The 23,685-nt window shown below is 34.6% G+C and overlaps 1 protein-coding gene and 1 long non-coding RNA gene across 2 annotated transcripts in view; one reads left to right on the top strand and one right to left on the bottom strand.

Moving 5' to 3' along the window:
• Positions 1-129: 129 nt before the first annotated feature.
• Positions 130-23,565, top strand: RGS21 (regulator of G protein signaling 21). Its single transcript, XM_026517380.1, has 4 exons — positions 130-140; positions 4,483-4,559; positions 8,627-8,793; positions 23,362-23,565. The coding sequence occupies exons 1-4, from the start codon at positions 130-132 to the stop codon at positions 23,563-23,565; spliced, it is 459 nt and encodes a 152-aa protein (XP_026373165.1).
• Positions 8,272-23,685, bottom strand: part of LOC123002022 (uncharacterized) — a 37,368-nt gene continuing 21,954 nt past the window's right edge. Inside the window, exons 4-5 of the long non-coding RNA XR_006411499.2 lie at positions 9,300-9,374; positions 8,272-8,369 (exon numbers count right to left, since the gene is read on the bottom strand). This is a non-coding gene — a long non-coding RNA (uncharacterized LOC123002022). The remainder of the gene's footprint in view (positions 8,370-9,299; positions 9,375-23,685) is intronic.

Raw genomic sequence — 23,685 nt, 5'->3', positions numbered from 1 at the left:
TGTAACCCAGGGGATAGGTATTTGCATACTAATTGTAATGTTCCTGCTGTCACATTACCTTCAGCTTGAAGATCAGTCAGAAAAAGAAATTTCGGCATCATCTGTGACAGTCAGACAGTGGAACGAACAATGCCAGTGAAGTGAGTTGCTGTTTAAAGCTATTTTTATCTCAGAAGATGTACAAATGAAACACTTGAGCCTTCATTAGTCTCGATGTTTTGTTTCCTTCATTTATGATAAATATACTAATTGTTGTCTTTCTTGCTGATTTATTTTTTCCCCTTTCTCTATTGATTTCTTCTTCTTTTCTAAAATATGTCAACAATTCATGACTTGCCTTTGCAGTTAACTCATTATATTTGCTAAAATAAAGAAAGGTTATACAGGGGAGAAAAAACAGCTTTTTTTTATGTGAAGCTTTTCAAAATTATTAAATGTCAGAGTTTGAGACAAAAGATATGTATGATCCTTGCAAAAATTATTCATTATTACAATATTTATTAAAAAATTTGAAAACAGATATTAAATGCTGGGTAAGGAAGCAGCTGTCACTTCCTGAAGCACATGGGCTCCTTGCTTGAATTTCCCATTCTCCAGCACACTGCTAATTGAGTGTGAACAGCTAAGTTGTTGGATTCCACATTTTTTAATGCAATACAACTGGTTCTAGCTGGCACAATTAGCAAGATAACTGGTAGCTTTCACGCAGTTCCCATCTGGCCTGGCTCTTCTCCGGACACATAATATGGGGACTGCTGGCCTTGATGGCACTCGCTTAATGAAGGAAACAGAAAGGAAATCAGCCAAAACCCCATGAAACACTAAGTGCAATTTTGGCTCCAGATACATGGTGAATTTTCATGGCAAATCATACACATATGAAAAGTTACTCTGATTATGCATCACAATTATACAGGAAATGCACACACACTCACAAATGAAAAGAGTCAGACAAAAGCTCAGTTAGAGTTACAACTAAAATCAAAATAAAAGAAAAAGAGAAAGAAATGATAGAGTGGTACATTATCCATTTACTTAAGGTAACACATACCAAGTAAAATTTAACCAAGTCAGTACATTTTTAAATCAGCCACCTTCTTTTTCCCCCCAATTTGAATTCAATAGTTTCTTTCTTAACATTTGCATAGTTGCATTTTTTTAAACATAAAATGTATTTCTCACTCACATCTAAAATGAGCAATGTCCTATTTTCATTTGACAACGTATGAGATTTAAGAATCTATCTTCTGAAAACTCTATTGAGTACTCAATTATCGCAATTTAGCTAATATTTATAGGAAATATTTGTGTGAAATGCAATAAACTCTATTACAGAAAAAGCATTTTGAAAGTATTTATTATAAATGTTCCAAAACACGAGCAAATTGTGAGCATGTGTGTATTGACTCATCCATTCTAGGAAGAATTGTAAGAAGAGTTTGGGTTATGAGACACACCTGTGTTTGAATTCTAACTGCCCATTAGTACATGCAAGATATTGCACCAGTCATCAGCATCTCTGAGGCTCCTTATTCACTGGTAGTGTAGAATTAAAACAGACTGTCATTTCCAAGAATAAATAAGGTAAAGTATATGACACGCCTAACACAGTGTGCTACAGATTGAACGTTCAATGCATTGTTGAACATTTTGATGCTAGCAAAAATACTATTTCAGTTTATTCATATATAACAATCATTTACTCTTCCACAGAATTATAAATATACAATCAACCCAGAATTTAAAAATTTAAACAACAAATTAAGAACATTATTCCTTTAAATAGTTGCCTTTTGCCTAGCTCCGGAAAAGTGAATACGGCATTCCCACTGACCCTCCCATCATATCAGGTAGTCAAAATTGAACCTTTCAAGTCAAAACTTGAAATTGATTAGAAAATAGTGAGCTGAGAGCCTCCCAGGATTTATCACACAGCAGGAGGGGTATTCCTTCAGAGACCTAAAGGGCAGATTTCCCTTTTATAATAATGGAAAATTTGGTTGACCTAAGTAATACAGGAATATCCAAGCATCTCTAATTCTATCACCTATAGTATTCTCTATCCTTAGAAAATACATTAAATTTTTTCTTTTGTGCTTGGTTTCACACCATTTTCCAGACTTTGTTTTCTTCCTTTGTTTTTATGGTTTTCCTACCTTAATGAAGGTAACAAGAATAGCTACCATTTATTTAAATACTTCCACTCCTAAAAGACTTCTTTACATCTGATAAGGTCTCCCCTGAATATTCCTTTTGCTTTTGACGTAAGCAAAATCTGACTCTCCCTAAATGACATGACTTGCCTTGATGCCTTCTAGAATGGATGTTGACCATTTTCTCCAATTTCACATCCCTCGGGGATGAGAGTGAGGTCCATGGTCTGTCGCTCCCCCGGGAAGCTTTCACGTCCTGTCTCCTCTTCCCTCCACTGTTAATTACACCCTTTGACGCTAATGCAATTCAGCTATAACTTTCAATAGCCTTTTTATCACTGTCACCTACCAGCATCTTGAAAGCCATTGCTCTGCCTCCATTGAAGGTTTTAATACCTGCCACTATTTGGGGTTTGGCCATTCATTCATTATTTGTTTATATGTTTAACAAACATTTTTGGACCAGACATGCTGTTCTTGGAAAATAACAATTATTTATTCCTTTCATCAGAGACCTTACACAACAGGGAAGTGTGTGTTCATCCCTGAGTGTTATTTTGCCGAGATTGTTACTCAGGGGGTTTTTGTTTGTTTGTTTGTTTGGTTTCCCGTGTGCTTTTTTTGGTGGCTGTTCCTCATTCAAAATGGGTGTACTGTGTGGCCAGGCTTGGGCTCCAAACTTCTCACTGCCCTGTTCATTAACATCCATTTCGCTCATACTAAGTGGTTTGTAAACTGAAAACTCTGTTAACCACTAAATATCAATCTTCAAATAGAGACATATTTGAACATGTGCATTTTAAGTGATCATACGATAATTTTAGCACTATTTGATAGAATTCCTACAAGACCTAATATTTTAATCATGAAATATAACATAAGCTTATTAGGGTGACAGGTTTTACAGTGCACAGAAGCTCTTCAATGTAAATTTAAATTTAGGTTTGGGTCTTGTTCTCCATCAATGAAAAAAAGAAATTAAACAACCTAAATTATTTAAATGTCCATTTGAATGAAAAGCCACTATTTCAAAATGTTCACAGAAAAATCTTGCATCCCTAAGATTTAGTAAATCAAGGGAGAAAGGAAAATCATCTGCCTACCATCAGGGAAGAAAGTTTCAGACAGGAAATGTAAGTAATGGAAGATCTAAAATGAATCTCCAGTCACAGAGCCTCCTCTCTGTACCCTGTATAAGGACAACCATTATCTGAAAACACAACCACATCTGCAACAGCAGAAGGGAGCACAATTGATCCCAACACAAATAATAAAAACGTCAGCAAATTACAAGAAATAATACAATATAAAAGCATAGAGATCTCTTCACATAGCACATTTAAGACCAGTCACCTTGATATGCAAAGGTAAAATTTTATAAGAATGACTAAATATGAAACTATTTTATCATCAATTATTTTAATAAAAACTTTCAATTAGCTCATCGCTTTCCATAAGTAAGTCATTTGCACATCACAGCTACATAATCTAAGATTTTTCTTTCTGGGTAGCAGATGCTTTCTGTGGATAGGAGCTTATCTCATCAGGATCTTAGTTTATTAAGGGGAATAATGCATGATATATTTGCATCAGAGAGTTTATATCTTAAACCTGATTTACTATTTCTACATCACATCCCCAAAAGTATACCTTCTTCAGAAGACCTAAGTCTATAAATTTTTTGACTGCTTTGGAAAAGATACTGCTCTGTCCTGACAGATTCCTAGATTTAAATAAATCATCCCAGAACTGGAAGCATACCAGTCTAAGGAGAAATAAAGGCTGTCTCGGAGTGGGGCAAAGGTTTCTCTATATACTATAAATAAACACTTTTAAGATCATCACATGTTAGAAATCCTTAACTGAAACTTTTTTTTAACCTTTTTGAGATACCTAATTATGACACGGATAATTTTATATACTGTGAAAACTTAGAAAATAGTTCATTCATCACAATGGCTATCATGCTACCTTTTCGGGAATAGCCTAGAGTTAACAATCAATGTATTTATAGTTGAAAAGAAATTTGCTATACTTCATAGAACCATGAGCAGTATCTCTCTTGTGCCTTTATTAGACTGTAAGAATTTGCAAAAATTAATAACATTGTAAACTAGAATAATAAATACTTGCTGATGTCGAATTATATCCCACTCTATGTTGCTATTGCTGTCCACTGTGGAAAACACTATACGATTTTTGTTGACCTTTGGCAGTTTGACTAGTGGTGCAAAGCTCTTTTAAATTATGTAATTCAACAAATACATGTAACTCAAATATTACTATAGGTTACAGAAGAAAAAGATCACAATGCTATTGTCAAGGGTAGATGTTGTTTCTACAGGTCACCAACAACAGAAACGATGGCGTGGTCTGAAAATATGGATACACTTTTAACCAACCAAGGTAAGATCTAAGTTTAAAAATATAATGATTAAAAGTAAATCATTAAATTCTAAAAGTTGTAGTCATTATGAAATATGAGTTTGATCAATATTTGAAGCATAAGATTCCTGACAGTCACACAAATCTGAATGGAATATAGGTCCCAAATCTAATAGGAATTAGGTTGGACCTAAAATAAGACATGATTATAGAAACTCCAAACATTAACACAAAAAGAAAATCCCAAACAGGAAGTAACAAATTTGTCATTTTCTTAGGCTCATTATCATTTGATGTATATATAATGACTATTCTTGCAAGTTGAAAGAAACATACAAACTATTGTAAAGTGAAAATTTAAAATTTAAATAAATCACTTTTTTGATGTCTTAGAGGCTAAAAACAATTTTTAAGTATTTATTTCAACTGACATTCTAATTTTTAGTGAAAACAAAAACATTTAAATGTATTAATATGTACATGTGTGGATATGTATTTATATTATTTAATATTGGCTCAATAAGGTAATTTTATTTTCAATAATAAAATACCCCATAATTTGACTCAAAGTAGTCATTTGGAACTTCTGTTTCTGTTTTAGACAATTCTGTTTTGCAGCAGTTTTATCTCAGTTGTATCTCACACAGGAAAAAAAATGGCTCTACAGAGACATGTATTAAAAAATGTTTAATAATTAATATTGTTGATATTGATCAAATGGAATTTCTACTTTAAATTTGTAAAGTAAATACCAGAATATTAGAAAAGTTTAAAACATAATAAAGTTGGGTGAATTCTTCATAGCTGTTTATTCATAGGCAAAATTAGATTGAATTAGACAAAATTATTCTGATTTTATGATTCTTAAATAATTAATTCCTGAAGCATAGACATAAAATAATCCACATCACTCCTAGACTCTAACTAAGGATATACGCTAAAGACATCAAAGCTGAAATTGCATTTTTGTAAGTTTTGAATGGCATGTTTCTTTTTTACTTAAGTGTATAAGCAGTGGGACAGATCAGGTTTACTAGAAGCCTCGAGAAAGTATCTCTGCAGGTGGTGACTTGGCTGGCTGGAGTAGGGGAGTTCTAGGGGACAGCACCACGGAACAGAGGCATGGAAGATGTTGAGCTGAAGGCAAATGCTTTCATCTGCCTACCCCCTGAGATTTTCTATTTTGTGCCCACATAAAGTAGAAGAGTCACAGATTCATTTGAGCAGCTGTTTGTTTTTTGCTTTTTATAATACCAGCAAAATAGCTTGGAAATAGAAAATACTTTTTAATGCTTTGAATGGCGAAATGACTCACCAAATTATCTAACTCTTCTGTGGACGTAGGGATATGTCTTGCAGGTACTGTGCACCAGCTCATGTAAGTTTCAACACCTAGTGCTTAGTCCATTTGTCAGCCCCTATTGAGCCTAACCAGTAGCCATTCCATTCTGTAGAGAGTGCCCTCAGAGAATATCATTTTAATTGCATGTAACATATTATTCCAAAGTCACATGACATCTTTTGATCATTCAAATTGTATATAGAAAATAGAGGCGTAGTTCAATAAGCTAGTGTGTCCAAGACAGAGATAACTGGCTCATTTTAGCTGTTTATTCTGTTTCATTGTGTCCCAAACTGAGTGATGGGAGAGGGAAAGAAGCCAATAATTATTACCTCCGAGTAGTCCTTCATTAAAATTGCAGGATGTGAGAAAATAATAAGTTTCTTCATCTCTAACTTCCCGTCTCTCAGGGACACATTTAGGTAATCCTCATTGGGAGGAAGCCTCATATGACTTAATGACACACATATAAAATATTGCCAGACAGGAATCTACAACATTCTTCCAATACCATTAAAGTATACCTTATCCTCTCTATGAAATAGATTTTAGCATAAATTCTGCTTTGAACCCTCAAATTCATCATTGTTCGGACAAAACTCATGGAAATTTTAATTGAATGTTACTAAGAGGATTTTTATAACCTAAATTTGTGTCACAGAAGCTTCTTGGATGTATTTTTAAATGCAATAAATGTGCAGTTAATTGAATTTTTTATAGTGCTCACATATTAAAGACATCCACACTCTCCAATATTTCTATGAGAATTTTAATTGGTACCTGATAACCTTTTGCAATGACTTGTTATTTCAACTCTATTTCGAATAATAAAAAAATTATTAAATCTATTTTTAATTTCCCAGTGTTTTTAGATGCTTTAATCTTGCTCCCTGAAGCCTTTTCTATTTTCTCTCACTAAAATCACTTTGCTTCCCACCTGCAGAACCTGCAAACAGCTGACTTTGGCCCCTTTTCCATAAACTTTACCTTACATTTTCTTTTCCACTAGTTTATTTTCCCTTTCCCCTGATTCCCCACAAGCTTATTCGTCTCTGCTTTGGAACTAGAAGGATCAGATCTCTGAGTATGCAGTCAGGAAGAGCTGCTTTGAGCACATGCAAAGGGGCCCTCGTGGCAGATGGAAGAGAAAGTCACCAATGTTTTGGAAGGCAAATCCCTCCCAAGGCAAAATGTACATTTTCCTCCTCAGAGAGATCCACGGTCTCATTTATAAACAGATACTGACCTCAGACAGGTACAGTCTCTAAAACCAAATAATATGAACTCAAGGTACTACTACCTTAGTCCATTCAACTGCAGGAAGGTGATAATGACCTTTCTAACCTGCTATCTAATTAGAAGCACACTCCTTTGTGTGTGTGTGTGTGTGTGTGTGTGTGTGTATTGCAGATACAGATATAGATATAGATGATATAGGTATATTGCATACAACAGTCACTATCTAGGCTACTAATCCCCTCAAAATTATACTATTTTAAAAATTCCAGATCTTAATCTTAAATTTTTACTAGTCAAACGAAGACTGATATATTTTTCTCATTTTCAATTCTTCCCAATACATTTGTGTTGTAAAAATAATTAGATATAGATATCCAAATCTTTTTTTTTTGGTCCATTTTTGTTGGTTCGATTTTCTTTTTTTTTTTTTAATTCAAATTCAATTAGCCAACCCTACTCATCCCTAACTGATTTAGCAAGAATTACCTTCTTGAGTGAGCTCTGGATATACTAAAGAAGAGTATTTCAGGGCACATTTTGATGAGGAAAATAAAGAAAGGAACAATCTTAATCTCAAATAGGAATAATACACGTGTAAATTTGGCTGAAAGTCAAATAATGGGGAGAAGTGGGACCTATGGGAATCACAGGCTACAAACACTACCTGTTGTGATTAAATTTAAAAGAAATAACATATACTAAACAAGGCAAGGTAAATAAGCCTGCAAGTAAGTGGTCTAAAGTTTCTGGAGAAATGCATGCTCAGGAGATTACCTGGGAGCAGGAGAAAAATACCATTCACAGGCTAAATTAGAGCAGGTACCAGGAGGGAGAATGGGGGACATCAGTGTTTTACTTAAGGCAACATTGGGGAAAAGCTCATTCATTTGCTTTATTGATTTAAAATTGCCTATCACCACATAAAGGGAAGAAAGAGTCATACCACGTGTCTTGCTGGTTATTTTCTTGGTTTAGAGATTAGAATTGGCCAATATATTCACTCAAGATTAACAAATGCCAATCTTTCCTTCTTTGCTTTGAGCCCTAACGCACGCAATCTAACTCCTTAGTATCAAATTGTTTCCTCACCAACTCATAGCGACAAAGATCTTCTCACTCGGAAGTTAGTGTAACATCATTACTTTATTTGCGCTTATTTCACTGAGTGTAGAAAGCTAAGTTCTTGGATTTCCCGTGAGGTAACTGCCGTCAAGACTTTCCTCTAAAGACAACTCCTTGATGTTTCAGATCTAGAAAGAAAAAGTACAGGTTTTCTTTGTTAATGGAGCTAATTGGAGAAATAGAGACAAGAATATTTTATGTTTATGATTACTGATCCAAAGTAAGGTTTCTAAACTTAAAAACAAAAACATATGACTATATAGAGAGGGATGATAAATATTTGCCACTGAGTACTCAGTAAATGCTTATATTATACAACGTATTCATGTTGGTTATGTATATTGCACTGCATGATATACAAAAGTTTTTCTTTTATATTTTATAGCTGGTTTGGATGCTTTTCGAACATTTCTAAAATCAGAGTTTAGTGAAGAAAATGTTGAGTTCTGGCTTGCCTGTGAAGACTTCAAAAAAACAGAAAGTGCAGAAAAAATTGCTTCTAAAGCCAAGATGATTTATTCTGAATTCATTGAAGCCGATGCCCCTAAAGAGGTGAGTAAAATACTCCAGGATAGTGAATATTCATCTCCTAGTAAATCTGCTCCCAATTATAAGACACTTAATCCATCTAAAGGGAAATCAAATTGTCACTATGTATTCAGAAGTGCCTTAGGATGATCCTATCTTTTACTGATTCAGCAAATGTTTTTCAACAACTACTATGTGCCAGATATGACCAATATTTTTGTTTCCTTAGCACGACATACGGACTCTTGAAAAATAGTGTCTGCTATCTTAATCACTGTAAAGTTGATGCTATAGAATGTTACTTAAATGTATTCTTGCATTTCAAGTTCATTTTTGTTCTCCCATTTATAAATCATGGTGGTCAACATGGAATAGAATTCTAGAATAGAATAATTCATTTAAAAGTAAAGAACAGTATATGGGGGAAAATAGAACTACTAACCAACAGCATGAATTCTTCATTTTTAATATTTTGGATGTCTACATTATGGCATGTAATGTCTTACTTTCCAAAAGAAGGCTTTGCTTACCTTTATTTCTTTGACGCTAAAAATTAGCCAAAGGTGTGAGGCAATGTTTCAGGTAATCAGAATCCACCAGTGCTGCTTTAAGATCAGAAAAGTAGAAAGGGCCTTAGAGAGAAACCTGGAATGACTGATAATAGCTCCCCCGCCCCCCCAAAAAAGGGTTCAGTGTGTGTAACACCTCATTTATATTTGATTTCATTTCCAGAACCAAAACCATGATCATCGCCATGTACCCCTTTAATATTTAAAGTTTAAGCAATTTATAGTTTAAAATGATTTCAGTTCCTCGCTCAATATATCATGTAAGCCAAGAATTTTAATGCATAAGTAGTAAACAGAAAGCTCCATTGAATTACTAGTACCAAACATAAACTACTAGTACGAGTCATCTTTCCTACAGAGGAAAAACATCAATTTCCTCCTAGGGGATAGTTATCATATTTTCTGATCCAAAATTAGGATTCATGGTGTGAGAAGGGTTATTACACTTATGGGGGCAAAGAACAGAATACGTGAAATGAAAACACTTTCAGAAAATCTAGGACATAAACTGACTGTATCAATAGTTCAAGTTTTAATTGGACATTAATTACTGCAAGATACATTGGGTAATATAACTTTGCAGACATATGAGTTACTAAAGCATAGCCTGGAATTCATGGGTTAGGGGGTGAAGGGGATGAAGAATTTTAACTGCTGTGGAGCTATTTCAACATTCATTTCCCAGTCACCATCTAAGAATCAATAAATAATTCTGGAAAATTGAAAATACAGTATATGAGATTTGTCTAGTTGATTAATGTGTCATTCCCTAAAAGGCCTGAAATCAGCTCTAGAGATATCCTATTTATTGTGATATTGATTTGAAAGCCAGATTTTTTCTTCTTTATGAATTCAGCTAATTAACAGCGATTGTTTTAGAATAAAATTCTCAAACATTTTGCATGAAAAGTCTTCTAATAAGAAATGTCATCTTTTAATTATAGCTGAATTCAATCTTATAATATATAATAAATTATTAATTTTGACAGGATAGTTTTTGTTTATTTCCTAATCTTTTCTTCTAAAATAAATTTATATGGTAATAATTTAAATAAGCAGCACAGTTATTATTTTAGCATATAAAACTTTTATGGCTTTTTATACTTTGTCCATCTAATTAATTTGACTAAATAAAATATAATTAAATTTATGACATTTTTTCAAGTAATAGATTATATTTTCTCCTTGGAGTATCGAAAAATGTTATTATTGAATATGACAAAATTCACTAAAAACAAAGAACTATACAGATATACATTTGAAATAGTTATTATCTTTCCTGTTATTTGCCATTAGTTGTTTCCAGGTCAGCAGATTACTAAATTTCACTTCCCAAATTACTAAAGGGCATTTGGCTCTTATATATTAGTTACAGTCTTCAAGGCATTTCTCTGTAGTCCATCATCTGTATGTTAAATATACTACAACTGTGAGTATGTTGACTTACTATAATGATTTTTTGAGTGCCTGTCCCCACAACGAAGTCACAGAGCAGGAGAGACTGACATGTAATAAAACCAGTCAAATACACAATAAACAATATAATAATAAAATCACATTTAAAGTTCATTATTAACACACTGGAAAAGTGATTAAATCTGGAGAGTTAAGGGATGCATTTTCAGGGTGATTCACACATGAAAAATTACATCATGAAAAGAGTAATATCAAAACGCAAATGAAAAAAGAATATTTCAGACTGAGGGCACAGTGATATAACATGGAGGTACAAAGCTCCCTAGTGTTTTCTGAAAATTACAAACATTTTGATATTACTAATGAGAAGTGGGGGTGAGGTTGGATAGGCAGCAGTACAGATAAAGAAAGGGTGGGAAGTATTCTAGATTTTTTATCTAGCAGGCAGGCTTGACAAGGTCATATATTTGATATGGAAGCTGGAAAACATGATTTTCATAGGTAAAAAAATTAATTCAGGAATGAGATTTATATGAGAATATTCCATATTCAATTATAGTTGTATAAGTGACTCATATAAAGAATCAAAATTAGAACTAATTTTCTTGGTAGAAAATCCTAAAGTAAGGAACAATGGCAAATCATGTTATATAGATGTCTATTAACTCCTATTTATTTTCTTTCCAACTTCTATTTCCTCATCTATAAAATTGCTAGCATACCTTAATTTTTAATTGATGCAATTAGACAATTTACAATTAGACTATACTAAATTTACTAAACAATCCCTGTCCATAAATTGACATAACTAACAGTTCTCAGTTTCTTGTTCTAATAGGCAAAGACAGCACATTGAACAAAACAACAAAAGTTGAACTTTTAGGTCTTGATGAGAAATTATAATAATTGTAACTAGACTTTATGCCCTCTCCCTTACAGCATTACCTTTTCTCTGGTTTCTATGCTAATAGAGAATTAGTGTGATATAGTGGAAAATTGCAAGTTTAGAGATACCTAAACTTAAATTCAAATCCTGTAATCTTGTGGTAAGGTAAGCTGTTTTATCTCTCTGAGCCTCAGCTTCCCATCTAATAATTCATCTATAAAGCAAGCACATAACAACCACACAGGACACGTGAGAATGATGAATGAAATCACAAGTCTATGGTTTATATCATGTAGAACAGCTTTTAGGAAATTGTAATCCCTCATTTTTTTTAAACAAGTCACTATAAGGTCTGTAGTTTCAACCTGAAAACAACCATTATAAAAACATGTTAGCAAATCACTAGTTTCAGGTAAGAAGAGCTACTCATTGAATGGACTATACCTAGACAGTTTCAGAAGAAAATACTGAGCAAAAAAAAAGTGTAGCTAGGTATTTTAACTGATTTGAAAATGAGAAAATTATTAGACAAGCAATATTTTTTATTTATTTTTAATTGTTTAAAAGATTTTATTTATTTATCAGAGAGAGAGAGACAGAGCACAAGCAGGTGGAGCAGCAGTCAGAGGGAGAGGGAGAAGCAGGCTCCTAGCTGAGCAAGGACCCCAATGCAGGGCTCAATCCCAGGACCCTGGGATCATGACCTAAGCCAAAGGCAGCCACTTAACTGACTGAGCCACCCAGGCATCCCCACAAACATTATATTTTAAAGTGCCTCTACTTTGCATACAATAAGAACCTGTAAGTGTAAAAGAAATTCTTAAACTTTTATTTATTCTTCCTTCAATTTGAGCCACTCATTTCATAATATTCAGAAATTTTAAGAAAATGATATTACTTGATTTCAGGAAAATGGAACTCTTCAAAATATTTCAAATAATATTTTGAAATATTAGTGAAATATTAGTGAAAACACTGACAGATTTTAAATATTCATGTTATATTTATGTCTTTTATATCTATTGTATTTGTGCCATTCTTTTTATTGAAGAGGAAATTACTCAGGATGAAAAATATATTATTAGAGAGAAAAATGTCTATGTTTATGTTGATTGTCATGCTGAGATAGAAAATGTTCCAAATCATATAACAGCGTAATGTTTAAAATTATATAAATTCAACTACATATTATCACCAATCTAGGAACAAATACGCTGGCAGTTTTTTAAGTCAAAGAATATTATTAGTATGAAATATTTAATTCTTAATGTATTTATTAAAGGGGGTGCCTGGGTGGCTCAGTCGGTTAAGCATTCACCTTCCGCTCAGGTCATGATCCGAGGGTCCTGAGATAGAGCCTGGCGTTGCCATTGTTGGGCTCCCTGCCCAGTAGGAAGTCTGCTTCTCCCTCTCCTTTTGCCCTTCCCCCCAGATTGTGCTCTGTCTATCTCAAACAAATAAAATCTTTGAACAAATAAAACAAAAAGGCATTTATTAAATGTGAAGACACCGTAATTCATAAAACAAAGAAGAAACTATAGTCATAGAGGAGAAGGTATCTTAATGGGTGTGTGCAGGACACGTTTTAAAATATCTGTGTCTGGTTTTTTGCTTTTATTTTGAAGGCAGTATAATGTTCTTTATTGACAAATTTTATTTCACAACAGCAAATGCTTGTTCTGTGTCTACTATTCACCTCCTTATAAGATAAAGGACCTCCATGGAAGGGCAGCTCAGTTTAGGCAGGAGAACAGATTTAAAAAACACTGAAGTATAATGCAATATGTTGTGTGAAGTAGGCAGCTTGATAAGGAAATGCAAGAAAATAAAATAGGTTGAAACTATGGTTTGGCTCAAAAGAAACTTCGAAGCTAGTTGGGTTAAAAAAATTTATGGAACTAGGGAAAAGTAGCAAAGCAACAAATGATTAAGGGCAAAAAAAAAAATTACAGAGGAAATTCTTTACATTATACCTAGAAGTATATAATGTTTGACTAGTAGTGAAACAAGATATTGAGATAAGGTCTTTATTTTAAATAAGGCTAGCTTTAAATGGAATCTCAAGGAAAGGAAATAGATATATGAATTATTGGTAGAGAGAGGCCCATGAAAAGTATGTCTTGATATTATTGTCATGCCGATTTTGTATTCTCTATCTTTTATTCAAATGTTTTCTTTGCATTTTTAAGTGCCATTTCCCCAACATGTTGATGTTTTTGTCCAGCCCCACAAGCTGCTGCTTATCAACAGTGTCCCCCAACTCTAGAATCCTCTCCAGATATAATGAGTTTGCTTATTTACTAATTTCCTAACCTTTTGTACACTGATCACTAAGTGTCTAGTATATGCCAGGAACCATGCTGGTACAGACAAGAAAAAGGACAGAGCTCCTGAATAGGTAAAGCTAACCATTTTGAGGGGAGGACTCCAGTTAAAAAATAATTACAATAAACTTTCATGAGAGTCACAGTAGGGAACACAGGTGATGTGTAGCATGGAACAGGAAAATCCAATTCTAGGGGGGATGAGAAAATGTATCTCAAAAGAAGTAATTCATGAGCTTTGACCAGAAATGGGAGTCAGAGGGAATGACAGAGGGAAATAAAACGTAACGGGAGAGAAGGACAGGAAAGGAAGACGAAGAGGAAGTCCAGCAAAGGGCCAGCCAGTGTCTAGAAGGCTAGTCCAGGAGGGAAGGACGCCTAGCACGGTATGTCTCAGAGGGCAAACTGAGGCAACGGTCCCTCCTGGATCCCAATAATTTCCTCCTCCTTATTTATTTCATCTTAAAATAAAGGGTCTCTGAAAAAGAAAGAGAGAGAGAAAGGAGTAAAAGGCAGAGATCGAGGAGGAGGAGAAGGACAAGGGGCAGGAGGGAGGGAGGAAGGGAGGTAAAGGAAGGAAAACAGCTAGAGAAACTCTCAGTAACATCTGCACGATGCTTTTACGGGGACTCTCTCATCTGATCATCATGATCACTACCCTGGGGAGGTATTACAATCATCCACATTGCACAGGTGAAAATGAACTGAGCCCTAGAGAAAAATAATGAGTCCTACAGTCATAAAGATACAACGGATCATGAGGAGAGAGGTCTACAGCCCATGCTTTTAGGTTTCAAATTCCTTTCTCTAGATCTACTATTTATTTTAAATGTTTGTAATATAGCCTGGGAACCTTGATGTTTATGCTAAAGGCAAAAGCATAAAATCATCTTGGCACATAGAGTCTATCTTCCTTTCTATCAAAAGCTTTATTTCTCTTCTCATATTCTCTTTATTTTGTATAACTTCTTAAATCACGAAGTTTAGATTCAAATATGGCATTAAGAGGGGAAAGAGTTGCAGGAGTACTTCTTCTAAATAATTTGCAGTATCATTTTGGTCCTCTGAAAAACTGGTTGCTGCATTTTAAGTAAAAAAAAAAAAGTGTTTTTTGAACTTGCGTGAGTCTTTGTGCTACTGAAATTAACCTTGGATTAGCATGCTTGGGTTGGTGAATGACACCAGTCGATCAGACTCCCTCTCAGCTATTCCAGATAGCTTTTGCTCACCTACATCTATGTTCAGCAATCCATATACATTATCCATATACATTATGTATACATCCATTTTTAGCAATTTGTGTGATTGAATGTGTTATGATTTCTTCTGTTTCTTTTGCCCGATTTGAGATGTTAATACTATCTCCCAACACGTGTCACTGATTTCTGTCTCTAAAACCAATAAAACAAAAGGATAAAGTCTTGGGCAGGGATGGATTCCTTCTAGATGTTACAAACTTTGCCATTCTCAACTTTAATAGTCACCCTTGAGAATGTATTTCTGAATATTGGTTTTCCTTTAATGTTGCCAAAAATGAAGCAATACAAGAGGTATTCGTGGTGATTAAATAGAATTATGTAACCAAAAACATGATTATAGGCGGCTTTAATTTGAAAAGTAATTTTTAAGCTCTGTTGTGAATGAGGTCTAAGAAGCTGCCTGCTCCATTTTACTAAGGTGTTTTACATATGCACGCACACACCCTGTGCTTAATGACAGTCTCCCGCTCTTCTATACATTCTAGAGGAGGAAAAGGCTGTCTAATTTGAATGTGAGAACACAATTGAAAACTTTTCATTCAAATTATGTAAAAATATAGAAAGCAGAGTGGAGGGTCATAGGAAAGCCAGCTGGTACCCTTAAAAATGTATTCTTCCTGATAAAATAATTTGTTGAAAACTGAAAGGATTTAAAACTGCTGGTGTAGTAAAGAGGAATTTGGCTCCCATACCTTAGAGTTAACCAAATCACACTAGTATGAAAATATTCTGGGTCTTTAGAATAAAATTGTTTTTAAACAACTACCCCAAACATCATTCGGAATGCAGTCATTTTCATGCAATGGATTGCTGTCAATGTCACCTGTGTCAAGGCCTTTTCAAAATTGACAGAATTTAAAAGCCTCTAAATGATTGTGATGACATCTCCACTGTCAGAGATTCAGTAAAAATCACAATTCTTCTTTTCTGAGACTGACAGTGCAGAGGGCTCAGATATCAAAGATAATTCATAATCTTTTGAAAAAATAAGGAAAGGAAATATTATATTTCTCAGAGTCCTTGAAACTCAAGCATGTATCCATACAAACAATATGCAAGTAGCTATCATATTAGTAAGTAATATAACTCTGTTTATTTCATTAACTGATACACTGTTCAGCTCTGGACCAAGGAGTTTGACTGCTCAGCAAAGTCTAAGGTTCCCTGTAACTCCCAAGCAGTTCAGGAATGCCTCAATATCACACCACTGGAAAGGCTGCTTCTTTAGAAGGCCACTTCCTGATGGGATCTTACCTTTGGTCTACTCCAAGCTCAGCATCTCCTGCCTTGCTTTATGAGATAGAAATTTACCCATGTATCTTCTGGTAGAACCCAACCAAAAATCATAGTTGAGAGCTATGCAAAGTCGAGGATGCAGACATGCCCCCAGAAGTGATTCTTTTAAAGAATGTAATATATATATATATATATTAGGCCTATAATATATATATATATATATATATTAGGCCTAACATTTTTTACTTTTTTTCCAGTTACTGAAATTTCAAGGGATTTGAGAAGAAAAGAAGACACTTTTGTGTCTATATATATTAGGCCTATAATATATATATATATATATATATATATATATATATATATATATACATATATATATATATATATATATTTGTGTCTATATATATTAGGCCTATAATATATATATATATATTAGGCCTAACATTTTTTACTTTTTTTCCAGTTACTGAAATTTCAAGGGATTTGAGAAGAAAAGACAAGACACTTTTGACAGCCTAATTCTCATACCTCATACCTCACCCAAATTGACTTCTCAGGGGGCATTTAACAAAACTGATCACTCTCTCTTAATTGAAACACTATCTTCAATTGATTTTTAGTACTTGATTTCCTCCTTCCTTACTGACTGCTATTTAGCAATTTCTTTTACTATTCTGACTCATAACCCAACAGACACTATGATGAGGGAAGGCAATCCCCTTCATTTTCTGCTTACATTCATTCTCCCAATGATTTTCTCTGGTCTCATTTTTTTTTTAAAGATTTTATTTATCTATTTGAGAGAGAGAGAGAGAGAGCACTCATGAGTGGGGTGGGCAGGGGGAGAGAAGCAAGCTCCCTGCAGAGCAGGGGATTATGACCTCAGCCAAAGGCAGACACATAACCAACTGAGCCAACCAGGCGCCCAAGGTTCCATATTTTTAAAAGGGCAGCTCAAACTTGACAAATTCAAATCTGAGTCCTGATTTTCTGTTCAAAACTTTTTTTCTACCTGAGTCTCTCCATTTTAGTTAATAGCAACTCCATTATTCTATTTGTTCTGGATAAATAATTGGTAATCATCCTTGATTTTCTTCCACTTGTGCCCCATGTCCAATCCATCAGCACTTCCTGTCATCTCATGCTTCAGAATATTCCTAAAATCCAGACATTCCTCAAGATTTTGTCCCTCATCCCAGTGCACTATTTAATCACAAGTTCACTCATTCTACTTTCTAGATATCTTTAAAATCTATGCACTTCTCACCATTCCCTGCTATTTCACAGCAAATTCACCATCACTGCCCACCTGAACTTTTGGTAAGGTTTTCTCATTTTTCTTCCTTTTGTCCATACCCAGATATTATAACACATGGCCACCAGTGATATGTTTTTTTCAAACATGTGTTTACATCATGCCCTTACTAAAAATTCTTCCCATTGTTCTCAGGTTAAGTAAAAATTCCTTAACAAGAACTACAAGGTCCCACATGATCTGGTACCTTCATTCCCTTCCAGGTTCTTGCCTTTCCTCCTCTCAAAACCAACTGGGCTTCTTTTGGTTTACCCACCCATGTGCAAGTTCCTTCCTTAATCCATCCCTATTCATGATAATACTTCAAAGATCTGCTTAAGATCTCATTTCCTTCAGAAAGCATATTTTTTTCCTTTGGAATGTTTTTTCAAAATATGTCTTCTTGATTGATTTTTCACTTTAATCTCCTTTGTATATTCAGATCCTTCACACAATTCCTAAGCACCCACTTAATATGATATTTCAAATAAATAAATTTTAGGAATGACTACAAATAAAATGCCTACTTTCTCAGATATATAGTATTTTTTCCCAGAAAAATGGGAATAATAATACTGTATATTGTATAGTTGTGTATAGGTGACATAAAGCAGCCATATAAAGACAGTCTATCAGGGGCGCCTGGGTGACGCAGTTGTTAAGCGTTTGCCTTCAGCTCAGGGCGTGATCCCGGCGTTCTGGGATTGAGCTCCACGTCAGGCTTCTCTGCTAGGAGCCTGCTTCTTCCTCTCCCACTCCACCTGCTTGTGTTCCTTTTCTAGCTGGCTGTCTCTCTCTGTCAAATAAATAAATAAAATCTTTAAAAAAAAATAAAGACGGTCTATCAGTACTAATGATTAATAAATAATAGCAATTATTATTTGCAGTTAAAATAATCATACCTGAATATCATTATAGTTATTTTAGAGATAATATCCTTGTTCAAATATTTTGCCAGGGAAGAAGACAGAGTAACCAAAGGAAAAAAATCTAAGGCTAGACTTGGGATAGAACTGAGAGAATGCATAGCTGCTTTGCTCATATTTTGAAGGGCATGCAGAGAAAAAGGGAATTAGCAAAAGAAATAGGGAAAAGACAACAGATTAAAAACAAGTTAATTCCATGTCATGAACTATTGAATTCCCTTTGCAGTGACAAATCTTCTTTCTCTGATAATCAGATTGAATAATTAATATTAACAGAAGCCTTCGTATCTAAATTTGTTTAAGCAAGTAATCAAATTTCTTGATTTTTAAATCAAAATAATGTATAATGATGAGGAAATTATAGTGACTTTCTTCTGTGGCCAAGAAAGGCTTCTCAGAGGATGTTCAACTTAAGCTAAATGATAAAGGTTAAGGAAAATCTGTATAGAATGAAATTGTGGGGGCAAAAGGGATTTTAGATGGTGAAAACAGCATAAACAAGCTTTAGGTACAAGATTTGCTTTAGGAACGGAGAGTAGACCAGTTTTATAGATACTGCTAAGGAAAGTAGAAGATTTTGAAACAACACATTGAAGTCAGTGTGTGAGGAAACTCAAATGGCAAGGTAAGATATTTACAGTTTATGTTATAAAAAATAATGGATTTTCAGCTGAATATTCATATACTGAAATTGATACTTTGGTGAAATTGATATAGTTATGCTCTCACATGTTCAGAAGAGAAAGACATTGTAAGAAAAGGTATGAAACTAGAGGTAAATTTCAGAATTTGGGAAAGGGATTCCATTATAAAAGGCTAAACTGGAGAAATAGGAGTGAGAATGAAAAGAGCCACTGTGAAATTACAAAATAAAAAGCAAAAGAGGGAAAAAACAGAGAGAGAGAGAGAGATCAGAGAAAAAAGAGGTGTCAGAGATGATTCCTATGTTTCGAGCTTGAAGAACTTGGAGAAAAATAGTCACATTTATACAAACATGTGGGTGTGATGTTTTGTCACTGACATTAAGCTGAATTGCCAAGACACAGCCTCATAAGACTACTAATTATCTCCTGGGATTAGTATATCTGCTCATCACTCAGCTATCATAGCTGATGTTGGCAGTTCCTTGGTAGGAAAACAGACAAGTCAGAAAAATAAGAGGGATAAGTCAGATGTACAAGCTTCATCTATTTTAATAAATAATATTAATGACTGATATATGTTGAAATGGAATAGTTCTCTTTAAAATTTAAACATCATTTTTAACAAATATAGAGACATTTTTTCACTTTATTTATACAGTCTCTATTTATTAAATCCTTACCTGGTATAAGGCATGGAGAAGGGTGCACAAAATGTAAATATATGGTCTAAGTAACACAAAATCCTTTGATGGGTCCGAAAAGAAAACGATCCACAAGTAAACTTCACAGGGTAGATATTACTTGAATGTAACCTCATGGACATAAAAGACTGTGAAAGTCTTGGTGAGAGGAGTGATTTTCAGGTAGACTAAGACGGTATGAAAAAAATGTTCATAGGTGGGAAAATACAAGGAATTTGAAGGGAAGTGTCTAGCTTGGTAAAAATACAGGGCACACATAGAGGAGAAAAAAATGTGTAAGTTAGGACTTTGTTGTAAAGGCCATGAATGCCGAAATCAAGGCTTTGGACTTTTTAAATAGGAAATGGGGAGTTATTGCAGGTGTTCAGTTCTGATTAAAATAATAATAATAAGCCAACACTATGTACCAGGCACACACCAGCCCTGCTGTCAGCAAAAACTCCCCCAATGAATGAATGCCTCAATGAGATAAATTGCTATGTTTACTATTATGGGGGATACAAAGTTAAGTAAATTGCAGATGATGCCATTTAGTAATTAAAGGCATAGCTAAAGGAGGAAACGGGCAACATTTATTCTCATATCCCCACAACATAAGATAGGATTTATGAAACTGACTACCGTAGATGTTTAAAAAACACTGCAAGAGCTTGACAGCATCCACTATTCACTGATCCCCACTAGGAGGTAGGCAATATACCAGGTTCAGAACATGTCATCACGCTACTTCCCTCCTCAAAACCCTTCAGTGTCTTCCTATTGCTTCTAGTAGAAAAATAAGAACTCCTTACACTGCACATAAGCCCTGCAAGACTTGTAGGCAAATCTCATGACAAGAACTTTCTTTCTCACACCCTGTACTCCCCCCATCCAGGCATAGTGGCTTTTCGGAACATGACAAATTCTTTCTCTCATCAGGGACTTTGCATTTGTCGTTTTTTCTGCTAGAAATGTTTTTCGCCCAGACTCTTAGAGGACTGACTTCTTCTCTTCCTTCAAGTTTATTTCTAAAATAATGCATTTATTTAGTTGTTGGTTGTCATTTCCCAAGTATAGAAAGCATTTAGTATGTAATAGATAATCATATATATTTGTGGAATTAAAGAATGTAAGGATCATTTTATTTTAATTCTTATAAAAACATAGGAACTACCTAGCTTAATGATTAGGAAGCATTGCTCAAAAATATTAAAGTAACCCAGGTCACCAAGGTACTAAGTGTTAGAGCACAGATTAGAAAATTATCCCAACGTCTTTCCACTGCCCTCCACCATGTTCCTGTATAAAGAAGAAGAAATTGATTCCAGGGGCGCCTGGGTGGCACAGCGGTTAAGTGTCTGCCTTCGGCTCAGGGTGTGATCCTGGCATTATGGGATCGAGCCCCACATCAGGCTCCTCCGCTATGAGCCTGCTTCTTCCTCTCCCACTCCCCCTGCTTGTGTTCCCTCTCTTGCTGGCTGTCTCTATCTCTGTCGAATAAATAAATAAAATCTTAAAAAAAAAAAAAAAGAAGAAGAAGAAATTGATTCCAGATTTTGAGGCCTTCATGGAGTTGTAGAATTTGACCTGGAACTTTGATGGAGGACATAAGAGATTGGTCAGAGAAATAAAGGTGCAGATGTGGGATCCCTGAGTAGCTGAAATGCCTCAAGAAGGAAAACATCTGTGAACAAAGAGTGGCCTTTTTCTGATTCTTTTCAAATTAAAAGTTTTTTCTTCTTCTCTTCTCCTTAGAATAATAATACTAAAATATTTTGATATTACTTATCTCATTAATCCTTGAAACACTTTAAGGTAGATGCTATTACTCTTCCCTACTGTACCATGGAAATCAAAGATTAAAAGAAATCATAGAACTTGCTTCACTCGTATGAATAGCAAGTAAGTAGCTGAGGAAAGGTTTGATTACAGGTCTGTCTGACTCTGTTAACCTCAATTCAATAAGCACAAATTGTCATTTATAGTCTTTCTTTACCAAACCCCCAAATTATGGCATTTTTACAATTTCCCCATTTTTCCAAGAGACATTTTAATTCTATTCAACAAATATTTATTGATTGCCTATTATGTGGCAGATATTCTGCTAAGTGCCAGAAAATAGAAGGATGAATAAGACGGATATAGCACCTGCCTTTCTTGAATTTTTAATTCTAAGATTCAAATCTCTTTTGCACTTCATGAATATTTTCAATTTAAATTAGACAACTTGGATGTGAAATTTCTGCTTTGCAGAATATATTCTGGAATATGTATAGAGTTGGACGAGCATCTTCACAAGGTTTGGGGCATTTTACTGATTTGCAGATGAATGGTGTGTTCCAACGTAATAGATCTCTCTTAGACCTTGCTGAGGATACTCGTGTATGCTAGTGGTTTGGGGACAAGGATATACATACACACGTGCACACACATGTAGGTATATTCTGTGGAAGGCATGAAAGTCAGTGAAGAGGGGGATGTTTTTTGGTTTATTTTGGCAAACAAAAAGAAATACAAATTAGAATGAAAAGCAATGCTGTGTAGGAAACATGGAAAAGTATAGAGAATGGGACTGTGCTGGTAGAAGCCAACCTACTAAATTCTAGTTATTGTTCTGTCTGTGAAAAGTATATTATAGGTATTAGGGTTAAAGTACTAGAAAAAAAGCATTTATGGAAAAATAAATTTAAAACCATGAAATATCTTGTTTGATTTTTCACCTTTGCCATTTTTTTACAATCTCAAAATAAGGCTTTACCTCTCTTCTCTGTCGATGCCAACCCTCCCAACCTAGGAAAAATAATAATTTTTTAAAGACTTTATTTATTTATTTGAGAGAGAGAGGGAACACGAGAGAGAAATAGTGAGAGAGAGAGAGAGAGAGAGAGAGAGAGAGAGAGAGGACCAGCGAGGGGAGGGGCAGAGAGAGAGGGAGAAGCAGGCTCCCCTCTGAGCAGGGAGCTCTATGCAGGGCTTGATCCCAGGACTCTCAGATCATGACTTGAGCAGAAGGCAGACGCTTAACCCACTGAGCTACCCAGGCTAATTTTTAGTGTCTGGTTGGTCTCTTTGCATCCAGCATGCTTTAGTTTGCTGCTGGCTGCTTCCCCAAATGACAACCTTTTTACTGTCTTCCCCATTAACAATAAGAAAAGATCACACAGAAAAAAAAGAAAAATAATTAAACCAAACATGGGTTCTATATTCCAAAAAAAAAATGTATGACTTCTTCTGCTGTTTTGCATCAGATTAACTTTGTGTTTAGAAAAATAAATAAAATAATATGTGTCTACCAACTGTATAAACTATGTATTCCTGGATTAAACTAATGTAATGATATGCAAACTTATTTCCACAGATCAACATTGACTTCAGTACCCGGGACCTCATCTCCAAGAATATTGCAGAACCAACTCTCAAATGTTTTGATGAGGCACAGAAGTTAATCTATAGTCTTATGGCCAAAGATTCTTTTCCTCGATTTCTAAAGTCAGAGATTTATAAGAAACTGGTAAATAGCAAACAGGTTGGAAATCATAAGAAATGGCTCCCTTTTTTGTAAAGAAGGTAAATGATAAACTAATAATCAGGTTATAATTTGGGGGAAAACAAATGACAGGAGAGATCAACTTTTAATCACTATACTCAAGGCTAAAATGTTTTAAATATACAAAAACAAGGT

The sequence above is a fragment of the Ursus arctos genome, unplaced genomic scaffold (assembly GCF_023065955.2).
Source record: "Ursus arctos isolate Adak ecotype North America unplaced genomic scaffold, UrsArc2.0 scaffold_2, whole genome shotgun sequence".
Taxonomy (NCBI): Eukaryota; Metazoa; Chordata; class Mammalia; order Carnivora; family Ursidae; genus Ursus; species Ursus arctos.
This window is presented reverse-complemented; position numbering and strand designations above follow the sequence as displayed.

Coding starts and splice junctions, on each gene's coding strand:
- RGS21 (XM_026517380.1), top strand. Junction 4,560..8,626: donor TACACTTTTAACCAACCAAG/GTAAGATCTAAG, acceptor TATATTTTATAG/CTGGTTTGGATGCTTTTCGA. Junction 8,794..23,361: donor AAGCCGATGCCCCTAAAGAG/GTGAGTAAAATA, acceptor TTATTTCCACAG/ATCAACATTGACTTCAGTAC.